At 46.5% G+C, this 19,048-nt stretch overlaps 1 protein-coding gene across 1 annotated transcript in view; it reads left to right on the top strand.

Annotated features, from left to right (window-relative positions):
- Prep (prolyl endopeptidase) overlaps positions 1 to 19,048 on the top strand; it is a 106,941-nt gene that overhangs the window by 81,541 nt on the left and 6,352 nt on the right. The window contains exons 11-12 of the mRNA XM_052751410.1: positions 14,787 to 14,923; positions 17,260 to 17,354. Of these exons, the coding sequence (XP_052607370.1) occupies positions 14,787 to 14,923; positions 17,260 to 17,354 (232 nt within the window). The remainder of the gene's footprint in view (positions 1 to 14,786; positions 14,924 to 17,259; positions 17,355 to 19,048) is intronic.

Here is a 19,048-nt window from a genome sequence, read left to right as displayed (position 1 = left end):
AAAGGAAACTGTGTATGCTTTTATCCTTGTCATTTCCCCCGAGGCTCCGATTATGGAAACCAACCTAAGACCTCGACGCCCTGTGCACCAGGTGTGGGTAGCAGCGTTTGCAGGTGGCTGGCTTTCCTGCTCCGCCTCACAGACGTGCATCCACTCCAGTGTCCATCCACACAGCTCTGCCTTCTAATAAGTGATGTTGGGCAGAGAATTAAGGGGCTAGAACAGGATCTGACTGACAGAACCTATGTCTTTTCCTCAGACTGGTCAGGAGGCAGTGAGGGTGCCCTGCCTGCTTTTCTGTTAGTGGTTCCCAGGAGGACACTATGGTGGCCCTCTCTACACCTGCTTTTGGCTTCCTGCTCTACTCTGTCTTTTGGGGTAAATGAGTCTAATGTGGGCTCCTTCTTGACCTGCTCTCCGGTTTCTTACCCCCACCCTTCCTCTCTGCTTTGCCTGGATTACATGGATGGGTGTGGATGGATGACAGGGTGAGTATAAATATCCCCAGAGTTGGGGATATTCCATTACCTCCCTGGAGGAAAAGCCAAATGACGTGCGTAACTGACATTGGGCTGTGAAGAGGGATGAAAAATTTTCCATTTCCACCATGTAATCCCTTGATTGTGTTATGAATTCCCTGGCCTGTGCTTTGAAGGGTGGACTGGCTCATTCCAGCTCATGCCTGGTGTTGAACAAATGTGCACTACAACATGGGTGTGCTGTCCTGGTTATACACAGGGAAGACCATGTGAGAGTCCATGCTGGACACTCCAGGTCCTGATCATCATATGTGGGTTTACATTTGGTCTAAGAGACTTGGCTTTTGATATTCATAAACAAAGGAGTATTAGCTGTGTACTCAGTGCCTGCCTTGACTCAGCGCTGCCCGGTGCCGCCTTCCTGCCGGGGTCCAGGTTCGGTTTCAGCCGAGCCACATGACTGCCATTCCCATTCTCGTCTTTGTTCCATTTCCCAAACTCTGTAAAGCTGTCTTATTGTTCCTGCCCTTGGCTGGTCAGTCTTGAGCGAAAGACAGGCAGAGAGCAGCAGCTGTCATTTGGCAGTAGAGGGTGGATGTTGCCCACTGTGTGCCAGGCTCTGCCCATGGACTCTGTGTACTACCTCATTTCTTGAGAGGAGCGCCTGAGTTGTCCTGAGAAGCTGTGCTGGCTCCTCTTGGCAGGCACCCACAGTCAGGGCTTGGTGCCTTGCCTAGTTCCTTCAGATGCTCGTGTAGAGGTTGATGTAAAACACTGGGGCTTTCCTAAGACCTTAGAGACAGTTTCTTCACTCACCTCGGTTGATATTTCAAAAGAAAGACTCATAAATCATCTACTGCACTGGTAAGCATGTCTGTGTTAATTCTGAAACACTGAAGATCATCTCTCTACGAGGGTCTGCTAAGTTACACCACAGACGACACTGAGTTCTCCCCACCTCGGCTCTGTGTGTGTTGCAGTATATATGAGTGTGCTTGCAAGTGTGTTTTTAAACAGGATATGAGCTTTGATCCCAGTTCAAGTAAGAGATGATTCTGGAGTTGTACTTTTAAAAGAAAGTCATTTAGGATACAAGTGAAAAGATCATTATATGCATGCATGCTGCATATAGACCCTTAACTTTTCTGTGTTTTATATAAGCTGTATCTATCCATTCAGAAGTTTGAATGTATATCTAGCTAATTTAAGTATTTGGGCATGACTAGGATAGTGCACATATAATCTGAATGGTGGGTGGCATGGCCTTTGAGAACCTGTGGGTTTGGTTGTGTTGGGAGTGCTGGCTCTGACACTTGCTCAGAAGCCGCAAAGGTAGGAGCAATGGCAGGGTGTTGGGGGCGTTGATGGAGCTGCCTCTGCTCTTCCTTCTGGTCGCACCCCTCACTCCAGTTCCCAGGATGCTGTCTGTGGTGCTCCACCTCCATCAGAGAATCTGTCAGCCTTGACTGGTGGGGATAGGATGGAGGAGAACCATTCGTCCATCCTGCTGGTTGTTTTCCACTAATAATTTACCACATGTCAAGCAGTGCTCTAAACACTGGAAGACAGCGGTGGGCTTGGGAGGTGTGCCTTCGCCCTGATGAGGTAGGAAACAAAGAGAAAATGAACATCCACGGTGCACATGTGAGGAAGGCTCTGAGTACTGTAAAGAAGGACTGCAACCAAGGATGGCTGAGGGGCCACTCACTCCACTCTGGAGGTCTCTCAAGTGGAAAACAGGGCTAACAAGGACTCAACCATGTGAAAATGGGGAGACAGACAGCTTAGAATGCTAAAGCAAAGACTTTGGAAATCAAGTAGTTGCCTACAAAGGGAACCTGAGGTAAGACTGGGTCCAGTAAGGGAGCAGAAACTAGATAATGGATGAAGGCATTGTATTCAGATTTCACATTTATTCCAAGTATAGTAGGAGTCACTTTGAAGTCTTATACTTGAGAGTGGCATGGTTCTGATGAAAGGAAGTCCTTTTCCATTTTGTGGAAAACAAATTAATGGTGCTGATGTGGAAACAGACATCTACAGCAGTAGGCTTGCTAATAGAGGAGACTGCCTGGGGGAGAGTGCAGACTGTGGGCAATGGAACGGTGAAGGAAGGGGCATAGCAAAGATGACTCTGATTCCACGTCTGAGAAGCTGGTACCATTTATCAACGTGTTGGCAGTAGGTTGGATAGGATGGCTTTGGAAGCAACATTATTTTCAGTATGTTGTTTTGGAACATTATCAACTGTCATAAAGTGATGATATATATATATATATATATTTTTTTTTTTTGAGTGCTTTGAATCTTACACTCACAAGACAGATCTGAATTAGAGTTTAAAATGTGGGGATCTTTGTTGTGTTATTTAAATATAGGTACAAGACACAATCACATGGTAGAGAAGATTGTAAGGCACACAGAAGCCTCAGGACTGAGCCCTAAGGAGGATGGATACCTACGGCAGTTTGAATGAGAATGGGCCCCATAGGCTGATACATATTTGGAAAGCTTGGTCCTCACAGTTGGTGGACCTGTTTGGGAGGGATTAGGGGGTGTGGCATTGTTGGAGGAGGTTTGTCCCCATGGATAGGCTTTGAGGTTTCAGAAGCTCACGCCATTCCCACTTAACTCTCTGCCTCGTGGTTGTTGTGCAGCTTCTGCTCCAGCACCATGCCTGCCTGCCGCCGTGCTCCCCACTGTGGTGGTCGTGAACGTTAACCCTCTGCAACCATGAGCCCCGAATTAAGCAGTTTCTTTTATGTTGCCTTAGTCATGGTGTTTTGTCAGGGCAATAGAAAAGTAACTAAGACACTCTTCTGGGGGTTGGTTGGACAAGGAAAAGCCAAAGAAGGAAGAGAAATGAGTAAGGAAGGGAAGGAAAATGCAGATGTGGTGGATGAAGAGGCAGAAGAAAGATGGCAGACTGTGCTGCTTGCTGTTGGCTGATGGTTAAGGAGAAAGATGGCAGATGGCGCTCTGTGCTGATGGAGTAAGGAGGAAAGAAGCATTTCTAGATTTGATCGTAGCAAGAGCAGCTCTCGACAGTGTGGGTGTCATGCTGGAGAAAGAAAGGAGGGTTTAGTGGAGCTTGCAGCATTGGCTCCTGATGGGCGGGTGGTCCTATGATCCTACAAGAGGAAACACTTAATGGTTTTAAAGAAAAACTCCCTTGGGGGTTTATTGAACGCATCTGACTTTGAGCATCTGTGGCCTGCAGCAGCTTCCTGATTGTCATACTCTCTTTCTTCTCTGGATTATCTTCAAATTTGTCATTTGTTCCTGAAGAATAATGTGCATAGATATGCCAAGAAAAATTATCAATAAGTTTTTTCTTCTTATAAAACTTACTTTACAGGTGAGATTTCCAGTACCTGGTGGTCTGAGCTCAGAGTTAAGGAAAGTTAGATTCCAACCAAAACTACTTATTCATTGCTAATTAACAATCCACTCCAGAATGTCAGGGCCTTAAAGCCAGAGATCAGTTATTTACTTAATTACTTACTTACTTATTTTGTCAGCGCTGGGCATTGAACCCGGGGCCTGTGTATCTTAAGCAAGTACACTTGGCTAAGGACCCACACTTGCTCGAGTGTGTTATCAGCTATCGTCTTAGGCTCTGTTCTACAAGCCTCACACTAGCACCTGTCTGCAGAGCCTTCCCACCCAAGCACTGCTTCTCCCTGTGGCACAGGATTTGGCCTCCACAGTGGCTTTCAGTTCTTTTGTCTAGAAGTGACATCAGCCACAGGTCACATCCAGCATACCACCATATCAATGGGCAGACCTTGAGAATAGGCAGGGTGTGAGAGCCGGTCCTCTGCTGGGCAGAGTGGCGTGGAGCCCAGGAATCAAGACAACTTCAGTAGGATGTGGGGGTCACCTCAGAACTCCTTCATTCTTTTACCTAAAATCCTATCAAGAAAAAAAATCTGTTTTGTTATTATATGCTTTGATGGGTGATGTCGTTCTATATGCTGTGAATGTGTTGCTCTGATTGGTTGATAAATAAAGCTGTTTGGCCAATGGTGAGGCAGAATAAGGTTAGGAGGGACATTCCAACTGGAGAGAGAGGAGAGAAGAAAAGAGCAGAGAGACGCCAGCTGCCACCAGAGGAACAACATGCCAGCATACTGGTAAGCCATGGCCACGTGGCAACTTATAGATTTATAGAAATGGGTTAATTTAAGATATAAGAGCCAGCTAGAAAGAAGACTGCCATGGCCATAGTTTAAAAATAATGTAAGCCTGTGTGTGTTTATTTGGGTCCAAGTGGCTGCGGGACCGGCGGGTGAGAGAGATTTGTCCTGACCTCGGACCAGGCGGGACACAGGAAAACTTCCAACTACAATGTGTTCATTTTCCAAGCACTTTCTTAAAAATATCTTTTTTAAAAAAGTTTTTTTTTTCCTTTTTTTCTCTGTGGACCTTGTTTCTTGTTTTCTCTGGCACACTCCAAATCATGGGTTTGTGTGACCTAAGCACACTGTTTTTACTAAGGAGTGTTTCCTACCTTATGTGGTTTCCTACGGGCATGCTTCCTGTGGCTCTTTGTCTGCCAGCACTTGTCTCTGGACCTTGTGGGTCCTGGAACCTTAGGTTGGGCCCAGCGTTGGGTCTGTGAGAGGAGGGCAGGCTGAGGAGCAGGGGGCAGACAGGAGACGTGGTGACTGGTCCTGTCCCTCTGGTTCCCTGGCCCGACTCTCCCCTCTCCCTGCTCCTTGTCTCTCCCACCTTTGGGGTCTTTCTGAAGAGCAGTGGCACTTGCAATGACCACTGTGTCCTCCACAGCCACTGGATCTTCCCAGCTGCAAGGCTGAGAGCCGAGTTAATTTATACCGGGGCGGGCTATTTCAACAGCTAGACTGCCTTAAACATGTTCTTTATCAGTTGGAAGAACATGAGCCATCTGGTTGGCTCTGTCCTTAGGGTGACATGGTGGACTGCAGCCTCTTGTGAACATTTTGCCCCATAGGATTGAGAACTTTTATTGGGCTGCATAGGTAGGTAATTAATGGTATCTTTGATCCTGTAGCAAGCTGTCTTCACTGCCAGGCTTGGTACCCACAGACAGGGCAGCCCATTCTGAGCTCACGGGTGAAGAGAAAATGACTTTGGCATTGTTTCCTAGGATGCTGGGACTTCTTAACCACCAGCCTGTCTTTTACAGTTGTGTTCATCTGCCAGTTGTCTGGCCTTGGGTAGTGCTCACAGGCCCCCACAGCCTGACTCTGGTCCTCTCTGTGCCTCATCTCCCACGGCTCTCCCTCCTGCCCATTAGAGTACAGCCATACTGACCACCTTGTTGTGCTTATACGCACATGCCACCCCCACGTCACCCTCGCCTGACACTCATCCACTTTGTCGGTGTATGGGAGACGCCTTCGTGGACCACAGAGCCCTCCCTGGCCCGCCCTCCCTCCCTGTGTCAGCTTTTATTGTTTCTTTCCTCTCACCGTGAGCTGACTTCACATTTTCGCATTTCTTTCTTCCCAGCGGAATGCAGTTTTGCCCATTGCTGTGTGCTCAGAGCACAGAACAGATGCGCATAAATGTTTGACTGAATGGGAACAGCCGTGACAGGTGATGGACTGTGAAATGCGCTTATCGCTTGAAACCTAGAAGCACAAGGCCGTCCCTTTCTGCAGCCTTTCTGTTAAGCCATCTCTCTGTTCTCCTGGTCTTGCCCACTCAGAACAGACTAGAAACAAAACAAACATTTGCTACAGTTTTACTTTAGAATTGTTTTTGTAAGGTCTAGTCTTTAGAAATTATTTTTGTCATACTTTTAGCACCAAAGCAGGAAATGTACTGTAAGATTTTCTTTATGATTCTCAGCAGCATTTGTGTTTCTTGCAAAATTCCCTCCTTCCTGGCTTTGGTTTAAATGAGGTCCCAAGGTCACCACATACAGGGGTGCTACCGACAGTGGTGGCTGTCCTGGCCCCCTGCTGTAAGTAATCCAGAATTTCAGAATGAGAGTGAGTGGGCAGGAATGGGCAGGAATGGAGGAGCAGGGAAGGATTGCTGAAACATAATTCTTTTAAGCACTGTGCCTTTTATCTGGCAGTGTTGGTCATGCCGAGGCTACAGGAGAGATGGAGTTTACTAGGGAAAATGGGAAAATAAACATATCTGGCAATTTAATGTGGGGCGGTTGTTAGTTCCTAAGGAAGCCAGAGGAGGAGCATCTAGGACTACTCTGGAAGGCAGTACCTAGGAAGTTGTTCCAAAGGAGAGCAGCCCACACAGCAGGGAAGCAAGAATACAGCCAGAACCAGTGATAGGAAAGCAGCCCACGGCCAGAATCTGCGGGCTGGCCAGAACCCGTGGGCTGGGTCTGTCCTGGCAAAGCAACAAGACTTGAAAGGGCCTGTGTGGGCTCCACGTGGGGGCATCTACCTGCCAGGTGCTCAGAGAGCTACAAGGACCTGCAGGCTGGCATGGCCACAGCTGAAAACTCCAGTAGTAGTTAAGGAGGAAGAAGAGGACCGTCTCAAAGGACACCAATATGAAGGCTACCAGGAACATGCATTGTGGAAATCGGGAGAAGGGTTCAAGGGGGTGGTCTGATGTAGCAGATGCTGTGTAGCGGAGCTGTGATGGGGACCCCAGTTACTCCTCTCCTGGCCAGCCTGGAGCAGGGGGGATGAAAGCAGCACTGTGGGTAGGGTTGGGGAGCCCACTTGCTTCCAGTGGAGAGCCCAGGCTTTGTGTGCTGTTAGGAATGTTCTGTGATGTTCGGTGGGGATTTTGTACAGTGTGTGCTGGCTCTGCGGGCAGCTTTCCTGCACACCCCGGTGGTTTATCTATCATCAGTACAGCGTCCCATGTTCTATTCAAGACTCCCGTGAATACGATTCCATTATTCATCTTTGGCTTTTCGCTTTCTCGATCACCACTGATGATAAAAAAGGCTGAGTGTGATTAAAAGTATATTTATCTGTGTTTAGGAACATTTCAAAGCAATACGCAAAACCTTTTCTATCATGCTAGCTCTCAGGGTGAGGATACAGTTTCACCCGTGAGATCTCCATGCACAGATACAAAGGAACACTTTGCACAGCCCAGTTAGAATAAGTCAGAAAGGATTTGTTCGTGTATTCTCCAGCAGGAATTCTGAACTTTGTGATTTGCCCTCCTCCTCAGCAGCAACCCCTTTTCCTTTTCCTGGTGCGTTTCCTCCTAGAAGCGGCAAAGAACTCTGGACCATCCCTCCTAATTGACTGCTGTCCTGCAGCCTGCCACTGCCAGCATGCATCCAAGCCCAGCCCCTCAGCCGGCCTGCTCACGGTTCTCAGTTGGGGGCTGCAGAGCCCCGTGGTGCCCTTGGGCTCCTAAGGATTGTTCCTTAAGTAACTTGAAACCAGACCCCTCTCTTCTGACTCACCTGGAGGGTCTGTTTTGGTGGTTTGCGTCATCCAGGAGATGCAGGTCAGAGGATCATAGTGTTTCCAACACCAGATTCACATCCTAGACCCCTTTCTTCTGACTCACCTGGAGAGTCTGTTTTGGTGGTTTGCGTCATCCAGGAGATGCAGATCAGAGGATCATAGTATTTCCAACACCAGATTCACACCCTTCAGATTCTATTTTGTGCATACCTGCTCCTCACTGTCTCACAGACAGTATGAGTTTTATGTTGAATGTGCACATAAAATAGTGGTCGTTGGACTAACATTGTGCTGGGGTTGTATTTCTAGGACGTTTGGCAGACCCGTCCATTTCAGGGCTACTCTTTATGTAGTCCTATTTAATCCTCCCATGCTGCTGTGGACTGCACAGACCTCGTTTCCTTTTCTCCTCACTAACATCTGGCTCTCTTTAGTAGTTTGCCCTCTTAAGGAGTGAATAACTAACTCCCGGCCACAAAAAGTTCCCTTCTGTTCTGTAATTGAATATTCTAGTCAGAGCATTTTGGTTATTTATTGTTTTTTCCCAATACAATAAATAAGTGTTCTGCTGTAGTGTTCAGTTAATGAGGATTTGAAATGAATTTCAGTATCCTTGTTGGCTTTATGATGCAGGTGCAATCTCTTGCAATAAATTACCAGAGCTAAACAGTTTAAGATCCATAAAGCTCTCTGCCCTGGCATTGCTAAATTAATAGGTTAACAGCTAAACATAAGGAAAATGTCAGATGTTAAACGTTTTTATTAGTAATAAGCTGGGAACTGGTGACCTTAAAAGGCTTATATAATCTTTACAACCCTCAGCCAAAGCTAATTTTATTATTTTCCAGCCTGCAAATCATTTTGTGGCAAGACTCTAGGCTACTGTATTTGTGTGGATTTTTAATGAAAGGCCATTTAAAATACTTATGTTGTTTAATTGAATGTAGGGCCCAGCTGGAATATGCATCTCTGCATTATCTAGCCTTTGGGTTTTTTTTTTTTTTTTGAGACAGGGTTTCTCTGTGTAGCTTTGAGCCTTTGAGCCTTTCCTGGAACTCACTCTGTAGCCCAAGCTGGGATTAAAGGTGTGTGCCACCACCGCCCAGCTCTAGCCTATGGGTTCTAAGCACAGACTCTTCTAAATACCCTGAAATGCAGAGGCAAAGAGACACACATATTTGGGAAAGGCATCGAAGGAACCCCATAGAGGTCTCAGGAGCACCCCTGAAGGAGGGGCCAGGAATTGGCTGATTCCTTGTTTATAGTAGCTGAAGAACATGGAGTCTGGGGCCAGAGCCTATCATTTAAGGACGTGTGGCTTGGGCGGGTTGATTTTCTTGCCTGTTTTCTTTTGCTTTTCTCTTGTATTTCCTTCCTTGTTCTTTGAGACAAAACCTCACTGTGTAGCTCAGGCTGGTCTTATACTGATGATCTTCATCTCTGAGCTGGGATTACAGTGTTACACCCAGATCTCAGGGACCCCCAAAAGACTACCACGGAGACCGAATCTCATATGTAAAATCAAAGAGCCTTTATTTTCAAGCTCGGAGCTTAGACTCTGTCTGACGCAGCGGTGAGAGCAGAGAGCCTGGAGTCCAGGCAGGGTGGGGTTTTTATCATAGCAGAGGTTGGGGTGAGTGGATTCAGGGTTCAGGACTCTGGTTGGCTGACATTTGTCTAGGGGTATAGAGAATGTTTGGAATGTCAGGTACTTTTCCTTAGATGCAGGCCTCCCTGGAAAGCACTACAAGGGTGTTGTTCCACAAGTCCAAGTATGCCAGAGTGCATTTTAACCAAAGTACAAATGAAGGAAACCCTGTTGTGGAACGGGTAGAGCCCAGCTGGCAGGCAGTTTAGTGTTGGCTTTGTTTTGTGGTGTATATGGGGAGTAGGGGGTGACCGAACAGCTTGCTGGAGTTGTTTCACTCTCTCCTTGACATGCGTCTTAGTTAGGGTTTCTCTTGCTGCGATGAGACACCATGACCAAAAGGAAGTTGGGGAGGAAAGGGTTTATTCGACTGAGACTTCCACATTGCTGTTCATCATCGAAGGAAGTCAGGACAGGAACGCAAACAGGGCAGGAACTAGGTACTCAGTCCTGGGTCTGGCTGGGCTGGGTGGTCACAGGAGATGCATTCAGCTGCTCATTGATGATGGGCACTTACAGCAGGCGAGCTTTATATAGACTCACTGTCCTGCACATTGTCAGAGTCCTGCGCCTTTCTGAAGAGAAGCCCTGCCTTTTGTCTGCTTTACAGTAACAAGGGGAAGAGCCCTCTCCTCCAGCCCCTTGGGATTTCAAGTAATTAAATTTCGAAGGGAAAAGGACTTTCTTGTTTACTGCTTAGCTTTGCATTACCATGGCATTGTTTGCTGTTTGCAATATCTTTGATGAAGGCTCAGGTCTAAAATTGCTTTCTTGAGATCTTACCGAGCTTCCAAATGACATCTGTGCACATAGACTCTTGGGTGGGGCTTATAATCCACTCAAGTCAAAGATTTACCCATCACAGGCTCCTCGTAAAAGTGAGCCCGTTGGATGGCCCATTTGCGCTGCCCTCGCAGGAGGATGGAAGCAGTGTCATCAGAACTCATCACATGAAGAGCCGTTAGTCTCGGAGGACAGGCTCCTCCACCTGCGAGCTCCACATAAGCACTTGGTTTTCCTGTCCACTAAAAGGTTTCCAAAAGAGCATTATCATCCCATTACAGGGCAGTGCCCGCAGTAGACACCCTGAAAGGACAAGTGCAGGGGAAGGAGAGATGTTTTGTATATGCAGGCATGTTTCCAGGCTTATGGGAAAGTGGGACGGATATAGCCGTGAATGGAGGTTGTGTAGAAGGCCGAGGGGAAAGACCAAAGCCCTCGCTGGTGACTTTTGAAAGAGCTGGGAGAGACAGAACAGAGGAATACAGGAGGCAGGAGACGAGTAAGCTGTGAATATAGATCACACTTAGGAAAGGTCAGTCCTAAGAAAGCCAACGTGAATTCAGCTTGAAGAGCAGGCCGGGTCAGACAGAGGCTTTGTTGGAGACACTTAAGTCTGTTTACATGCCCTGGAAAGGGAGAAAGTTCCAGAGCTTAAGTGGTGATTGGAAGAGGGCAGTAGTGGAGGAGAAGGTAGGGAACATTCTCCTTCTTGCCACCGGGCTGCAGAGGTCAAGTGGGGTTGGAGAAGGTCTTTTGTGAACTCCAAACAGATGGCCTCTGAAAAGATGGGTCAGATACAAAAGGAAGTGGGGGTGCCAGTGTGGGGAGATGGGAGAGAGAAAGAGAACCAGTTGGAAGCAGTTACTCTAGAATCAACTTGGACGGTGCTAGGTAGGGGTGGGTGTAAGGAGCCATTCAGAAAAGACGACATAGGGAAAGAAATGCAAAGACTGCACACGGAGACAGCCTCACTGCAGTTTCAGGGCCCGGGTAGGGGTGGGTGTAAGGAGCCATTCAGAAAAGACGACATAGGGAAAGAAATGCAAAGACTGCACACGGAGACAGCCTCACTGCAGTTTCAGGGCCTGGGTAGGGGTGGGTGTAAGGAGCCATTCAGAAAAGACACAGGGAAAGAAATGCAAGGACTGCACACGGAGACAGCCTCACTGCAGTTTCAGGGCCCGGCTCAGCTCAGCGGCTGCTAATCTGTGATAAAGTGACTGTCATTCCCTGGGTGTCCGGCTGCTGGAGAAAAGAAGCCAATGGATTGAGATTAGAGTTACAGGGTTTCAGGAATTCGTGACAGTCACAGGACTGACCAGGAATCCCGAACTGGACAAAAAAGAGCAAGGGAAACTGACCGCTAAAGACACACAAAGGATTGAATGTCTAAGAGCTTTAAAGTGACAGATGGCCTAGGCGAGTATCCAGAAAATGTACCAAGTCTGCCCGTCTAGGAGCTCCACGCCCCTGGAAACATAAAATGGCTCTTCATAGATGCTTAGATCCAAGAAAGGGGGAAAATAACCCCCGGCATAGACTTAATGCAGAGCGTTTGCTGGTGTTTGTGAAGTAAGGAGTCTGTGGCTTTTCCTAATCTAGCAAAGTGGCCTTGGAAAGAAGCCTGGACAACTCTTTCTTCCTTCCCTCCTTCCCTCCCTCCCTCCCTCCCTCCCTCTTACCCTCCCTCCCTCTGTTCTTGTGTGTGTGTGTGTTAGTTTTTATTGTATGTACTTTACTTGCATGTATGTCTCTGTACCTTATGTGTGTGTGGTGCCCTCAGAGGCCAGAAGAGGTTGTCAGGTGCCCTGGAACTGGACTTATGCACAGTTGTGAGCTACCAGATAGGCGCTGGGAATTGAACCCGGGTTCTCTGAAGGAGCAGCCAGTGCTCTTAACCACTGAGCCATCTCTCCAGCCCTGACTACTTTTAATGACAGTTTCCAAAATGCTCACATGGTGGATCAGGCTTTAGTGTAGGCTCAGTGATTGGTAGAAGAGGAGCAGTGTGTGTATTTTAAGGTTGAAATTGCCTTTTTACAGGGTGGTTTCTTGCCCTTTGTTTTTTAGACAGCTTAAAATACCGTCATTGTAACATCAGAACCACGCCAATTTAAATCATGGTTCAGTGTCTTCACTTTATAACACCTCAGAAGCACGCTTTGGTCCTGAAGCCACATGACATGGGGGTGGCAGGCCAACCCTAGGCAATGGCAGTATGGAGCAGGAAAGGGGGTGGGGGAGTTGAAATGTCACACAGCGCGGAGCACATGAGGGTCTGAAGAGAGGAGCCTCTGTCCATCACGTGAGTGACAGCCAAGAGCTTGAGGGAGGGGAAGCTGAGCGGGCCGGGACAGTTCATGCAGTTGTGCGTGGCTGGAGGGAACACCAAGGCTTGCAGATGTTTCCACTGTGATGTGACACAGCCCCTTCTCTGTTCCTTAGACGCCATTGCTTCTCAGGTGTTTCCTCCTCTGTGTTCACTGTCCTGCCACACAGTTAGGCACCACTAGTGGCTCCCAGCCACTGCATACAGTGTGGCTTTACACAAAACTGTCCCCTCTGATCAATTTGAAATCTGCAGAGCATTATCCTATGCCTCAGCAGTATTTCTTTCCACAGTCAGAAACAAAAGTTTTTTTATCGACAAGTTAAAAAAAGTTTTTTAAACCTGATGAGTACTTACCACTTTCCTGGCTGCTTTCTGTTGCTGTGCTAAAGACCCCGTGACCAAAAGCAGCTTGGGAGTGGAAGGGTTTATCTGCCCTCCACAGAGTTTATCACTGAGAGCAGCCAGCGTGGGAGCTCAGGACAGGAGCGAAAGCAGAACCATGGAGGAGGGCCGCTTACCAGCTTGCTCCACGTGGCTCCTTGTGGCTCACTCAGCCTTTCTTAGACCATCCAGAACTACCTGCCCAGCAGTGGCATCCCCCACAGTGAGCTGGGCCCTCCCACACAATCGGTAATCAAGAAAATGCCCTATAGACTTGCCTAAGGGCAATCTGATGGAGGTGGGGTTTTGTTTTGTTTGTTTCAACAGGTTCCTCTTCCCAGATGACCCTAACTTATGTCAATTCATTCTCTCTCTGTCTCTCTCTGTCTCTGTCTCTCTCTGTCTCTGTCTCTCTCTGTCTCTGTCTCTCTCTCTCTCTCTCTCTCTCTCACACACACACACACACACACACACACACACACACACACACACGTGCACGAAGCACCATCCTGCCCACTCCCCTCTCCCTGCTCCCTCTGTTTCCAAGGACTTTGGGGCAGCATTCTGTTGTAGAGCTGCACCCCAAAAAGCTTCTGATGCGGTAACTCTAAAATAAAAGAGCATAGGTGATCTGGTTCTCAGGCTTCCCAGTGCTGCGACCCTTGAGTACAGTTCCTCATTTTGTGCTGATCTCCAACCGTACAATTATCTCTGTGCTACTTCATGGCTGTGATTGTGCTGCTCTTACCGTGATGTAAACATCTGACATGCAGACTCTCTGATACGCAGCCCCCAAAGAGGTCAAGAACCACAGGTTGAGAACCACTAGACGCTCAGTGCCCCCCAGGGTGACCCAGGTCAGCAGGATTTTTCCAGCCTAGCTGAGCCAGGCTTCTTCCCAATGTCAGCTGGGGTAAAAATACCATGCTTGCTCAAAGAAAAAGCTATTTACAGCGTTCCTGTTTATCTGCTGCCTGTAGCTTATCACTTAGTCTGTGGCTTATCGCTTGAGTAGCATTTAATGTTCCCTTCCTTATCCTTTTCTTTTAATCCTTTATCCCAAAAGTAATGAATATGGAAATGTTGACTGAACTTGCCCTAGATGGACCAGATTTAGAAAAGGTTTATGAGACTGAATTACCAACACGGAGAAAACGGCTTTGTTTAGCCAAGAATAATAGGATTCCGTGATGTCCCTGTCAGCTCTCTAAGCTAATCCTTTTTGTTCTCACTAACGTTTGCTCAATCGTTGAACATAGAAAAATGAAGACATATTGAGTGTCTTGACCTTTCAAGAGGAAGTTGAACGTGAAATTTGTCTTCAAGACAAGAAGTCTCCTTAGATTAAATTGATTGGCAGAGTCTGGCTTTCCAGGGCCGAGTGGGTGAGCAGCTGAGGACTGAATGCCCCTTCTCTTTTGTGGCTCCATGAAGGCCCTGAGATGGGCATTATGGACACAGTGGATGATTGAAAACAGGCTAAGGGAAGGTGAGCAGCCTTCCCAAGAGCACCTCGCTAGTGATGGGTTGAGAGGCCAGACTCCCCTCCCAGCTTCTAGATCCATGCTTCCTGTGCTCACCTATCTCTGTGAAATGAAAATGTGTCTCACTCTCACAGGATCCATTTGGTAGATTGTACTAGATTTTCACCATGCCGCTGTACACGTTAAACAGAGGATTCAGTAACTGTTTTCTCTTTCACCTTTCAAGTCCTGCATGTATTTTCCACAGCATGCTGTAACGAAGGCTTCTGCTTTCCTTTGTTACAGGTTTTCTACCCTAGCAAGGATGGCACAAAGATTCCAATGTTTATTGTGCATAAAAAAGGCATAAAGTTGGATGGCTCGCATCCTGCTTTCTTATATGGTTACGGTGGCTTCAACATCTCCATCACACCCAACTACAGGTGAGCACGGCACTCTTGGCATGTGCAGAATGGGGGTCTGCTAGATCACACAGTTCTTGCTTGTTTCTTAGAGGGGCAGAGAACTTTTAAATAACTTATTGAATTTTTGCTTAGGAACCATAGGACCTTTACAAGCCAATCATTATTATTATTGTTGTTGTTATTTGATGCCCTTGTTAGGATAGATTGTTCAAGAAGTAGCTGTGGAGTCTACAGCCACCTAGCTGTGAAAGATTACCATCACTTGAGGTCTTAAGAAGACATCCTGTCCCCAGGGCGTGCTGCTGGCTAGCATGTCACTACCCTCTGCTTCTCTTCATAGGAATGCCTTCCTAGCTAATGATTGTATTTTCTCAGCAGAGGCCTAAAATACTTTGCGTTGATATTTAGCCATAAATACATTTTATGAGTACTCTAATGACTCATCCATCTTAAACGATTCTGTGATTATTTCTCAGATAACGAGTGCTTATATCTACATATGTCCATTGCTATTATTTGTTTAAATAGCTTCTGTCAGGGTTTTTTTGTTGTTGTTGTTTTGTTTTGTTTTGTTTTTACAGCTTCAGTATCCCATTCCTAGTATGAAATGGAATTTGCTTTGAGTATTTTTAATAAAAGAAGTTCACACTTGAAGCAGCAGTGTGAATAGTGCCTCATTTGAAATCTGGTTCCCAGATTCACCCAGGATGCTTTCTATTTGTGAGGAGATTTGTAGGCTAATGATGACTGGGACACACTTAACTCCTACCCATCAGCCATCTGTCCTAAACGTGATATACGAAACCTTTGCCTTGGTTTGGACAGTCAGTAACTGAAACTGCTCATTATTTTAGATTTAATGAAGTTGAAAGATGGCCCGTGCCCTCAGAATCCTTTAAATGAGACTGGACTACACTGAGGAGTTGGTTGTTTGCTTTGGTTGGCAGAACAAGGCCGCTCTGTGTAAAATCATGATACAGAGCAGTATTCATGATGTGGGTTCCAGTGGAGTGTCACAGTGGTGGCACTCCTGAGGGCACAGCCTAAAGTCAGGCTGAAAGGTGGCAGTCTCACTGCTGGGGACCCTTTGGGCTGCCATCTCCTATCTCAGCCATATCTCAGCGGTTCAGTCCCAGGCCACGTTGATTCTGAGACAGTTGTCTGGAAACTCAAGCTAGTTAGTATCTATTATCTTAGCCTAAATATGGCATTGTTTGCCACTCTTTATATATAGTTTCCAGTGAGTGCTGTTTACATCAGGGATGGTGACACATGATTCATCCAGGGAATAACAGGGCACACGCACACTGTTCCACATTCCCTTCATTCCAGTGGTCCCTGAGTGGATCTACTGTGTTCAAAGCTAGTAGTCTGTCATTTGCACAGTGAGTTCTTTTTAGACCTCTAGGAATCTGGAGAGGATCCTCAGATCATTTCATCCCTGTAGTGGATGTCATAGTTTCAAGGGAGACCATCAGAGATGCCTGAAAACATACGGGCCCAAATCCTTAAGTCGTTTTGGCTAATTGGTCATGGCTAGTCTAATTGTATCTACCTCATTCTGACTCCCTTTCATCTCCTCAGTGACCCCACCCTCATCTCTCACAAAAGGAAGAAGGGTAGCATCAGAAATAGTATTCAAAGCAAAATAATTTTAACAGAAAGATATCACTGCACACTTTTAGGGTCAGTAAAAAGAAAAAAGGAAACAAAACCCAGGGTTTCCAAGAGGCATGGTATTTCTTTTTCTGGACACTCCGTGCTATAGTGTCTTTTATTTCTAGAACGTCCAGCCTCTAGACTGGTTCCTTCCAGTCTGTGATCTCCCATCCTTCACATCCTGGATTGTCTAATTACCATCTGAATTTCCTAAGAAGTGGAGAGGTGCAGTTCAAGTCGCTCCTTGAGAGGAGCTTGCTTTATCCAAGTCAAGCAGTTTAGACAGGGTGTTCCCTGTGGGTGGGTCGACTGTCAGGAGGGCCTGGGAGCCCAGCATCACCCCCACCTGGCCCAATGCTTCTGTTTGCCCTGATAGTAGTTACAAAGGTAGATCAGTGTGAAATGGGGGCCGCTGGTTATTTCTGTGTAACATCAGCATTACGAATTGCACAGTGGATTTTTACCCTGCAGAAAAGTGAAATGTACTGTTTATGAACATGTATGAGCTTTGCAGGCAAACGGTAATCAAAAGTTATACGTTTTTTTCATTTTAATCAAGTAATATAAAATATTGGGCTTCTATTTGGATGCTGTGCTGCATGGATCGTTCCTAGAATACAATTTTGCTTTGAGGTGGAGGGAGGAGTCATGCTGGGTGGTTACTGGAAGATTAAACTGTCGTCACTGTTTCTCAGTGTTTCTAGGCTCATTTTTGTGAGACACATGGGCGGCGTCCTCGCAGTGGCTAACATCAGAGGCGGCGGTGAATATGGAGAAACGTGGCATAAAGGTGGGGTGTTTTCTCTGCAGAACCAAGAGTCTGGCCTGACTCCAACTCGGGTCATGCTGATCTTCCTGTCTGAAAGAGCTGGGGCAGAGAGCCGAGAGCTTTTTGGCAGAACCAGAGCCCTTTCAGACTCATTGCCCGTACCACTCCAAGTAAAAACAGCTCTCTTCTTCATATGTTATTTTCCTTTGTAGTCTAGGATAATGAAGCACCATTTTTTCAGAAATAATGCAATGTTTGTTTTTTTTTTTTTCAGTAACACCTGAGGTGCTAGAGGAGTAGTCTGTGGGGGTTCTGGTATCTAGTTCGCCTCATGATGGCCTTGCTTTTCAGTTTGGCGTTCTCTGGCTATCTCAGAAGAGGGTTCAAAGCAGGCCAATTCCCGTGACTTCCCTGCTCCCAGTGTGCGCCTGTCCTGGCTACCAGCGTTTGGAGACAGCATGTCCCACCTAGCACTGTGCTGGGAAGGCTGAGTAACTCTTAGAGAGCAGAATTTAGCCCCTTTTCTTTCCTGATTTTTCTGTATCTGTTTCCTGGCCTCGTGGAGCACATGTAAGAGTTCCAGTTTCCTTCCCAGGCTTGGATCTTTGTTGATAGTCATTCACTTAAGGCTCCATCTCTTCGTTCTTTCTCTCTGGAGCCTCCCACACCTTGTCCAGACTGTCCTGCAGCCAGAATTGTTCTTCTCTTGCTCTGCTCTGTTTCCCTGTGGAGGAGAACATTGACACCTCTCCCTCCAGCCCACACTTCCCAAACTCTGCCATCATTTACAACATGGCCGAGTGGTCGTTAGAGCTAGGAGTTATCATCAGCACCAACCGACAGGCATCTTCTCTCACTGCGGGAACATCAGAGATCATTCTCCACCCTCTGGTTTCTCACATCAGTTAGTAGCAACAATGAACCTATTAAAAAGATTTTTTAAATGCTTAGTAGGTACTGAGATGCTGACCCCGGTGTCCAGCACATCTTCATGGACTCCCTGACATCATCCAAAGTGCAGGAGCATCAGAGCAGAACTGAGTGCTTCTAACATACCAAGTTGTCACCTTACTTGAAACAACATAAAAGTGTGTGATTTTTGACTTGATAGTAGATGGATCTCAGTTACACTAAAACATACTATGATAGGAAAAGATGGTTGAAACAAGGGAAAAAATGTGTACATAACATAAATTTGACTTGTAGGCTAAGGCTAGTCCCTTCCACTCATCCAATTTTGTGTGTACACATACATATCTTGGCCATGGACCTGATACATATCCTGATTCTCCCTCTGGATGAATGGACCCTATGGTGTAAGAGGGAGGATGCCTTGGCCCTGGTCTGCTTCTACACTTATTCATTAATGAGACCAACCATTGTCCAAAGCCTTGGGAGTAGGCAAGTCGGAGCTTGACTAAAGCTAAGTTACTTTTTGACGGCTTCAAAGGTAATGAAAGGACCAGAAGGGGACCTGTCCCAATTAGAGCCTGGTATGTAGAACATCCGTGTCTAATTCTCATTCTGTTCAGTGAGCTTCAAACGTAATGCACTTTTAAAAATAGACATATACACCAAATGGTATTGTTCCTGGAAACTAAGTAATCCTAGCTGTTTTAATTCACCAGTAATTGCTTATTAAAATCTTAATAACATTTGTTTTGATGTGAAAAAATTCTTTTAGTAGCACTGCTTCATGTTTAATTGAATTTCTG

Source organism: Peromyscus californicus, unplaced genomic scaffold, assembly GCF_007827085.1.
Source record: "Peromyscus californicus insignis strain IS unplaced genomic scaffold, ASM782708v3 Scaffold_22__1_contigs__length_63687245, whole genome shotgun sequence".
Taxonomy (NCBI): domain Eukaryota; kingdom Metazoa; phylum Chordata; class Mammalia; order Rodentia; family Cricetidae; genus Peromyscus; species Peromyscus californicus.
The sequence above is the reverse complement of the archived record's forward strand: the minus strand, read 5'-3'. Positions and strand labels throughout refer to the sequence as shown.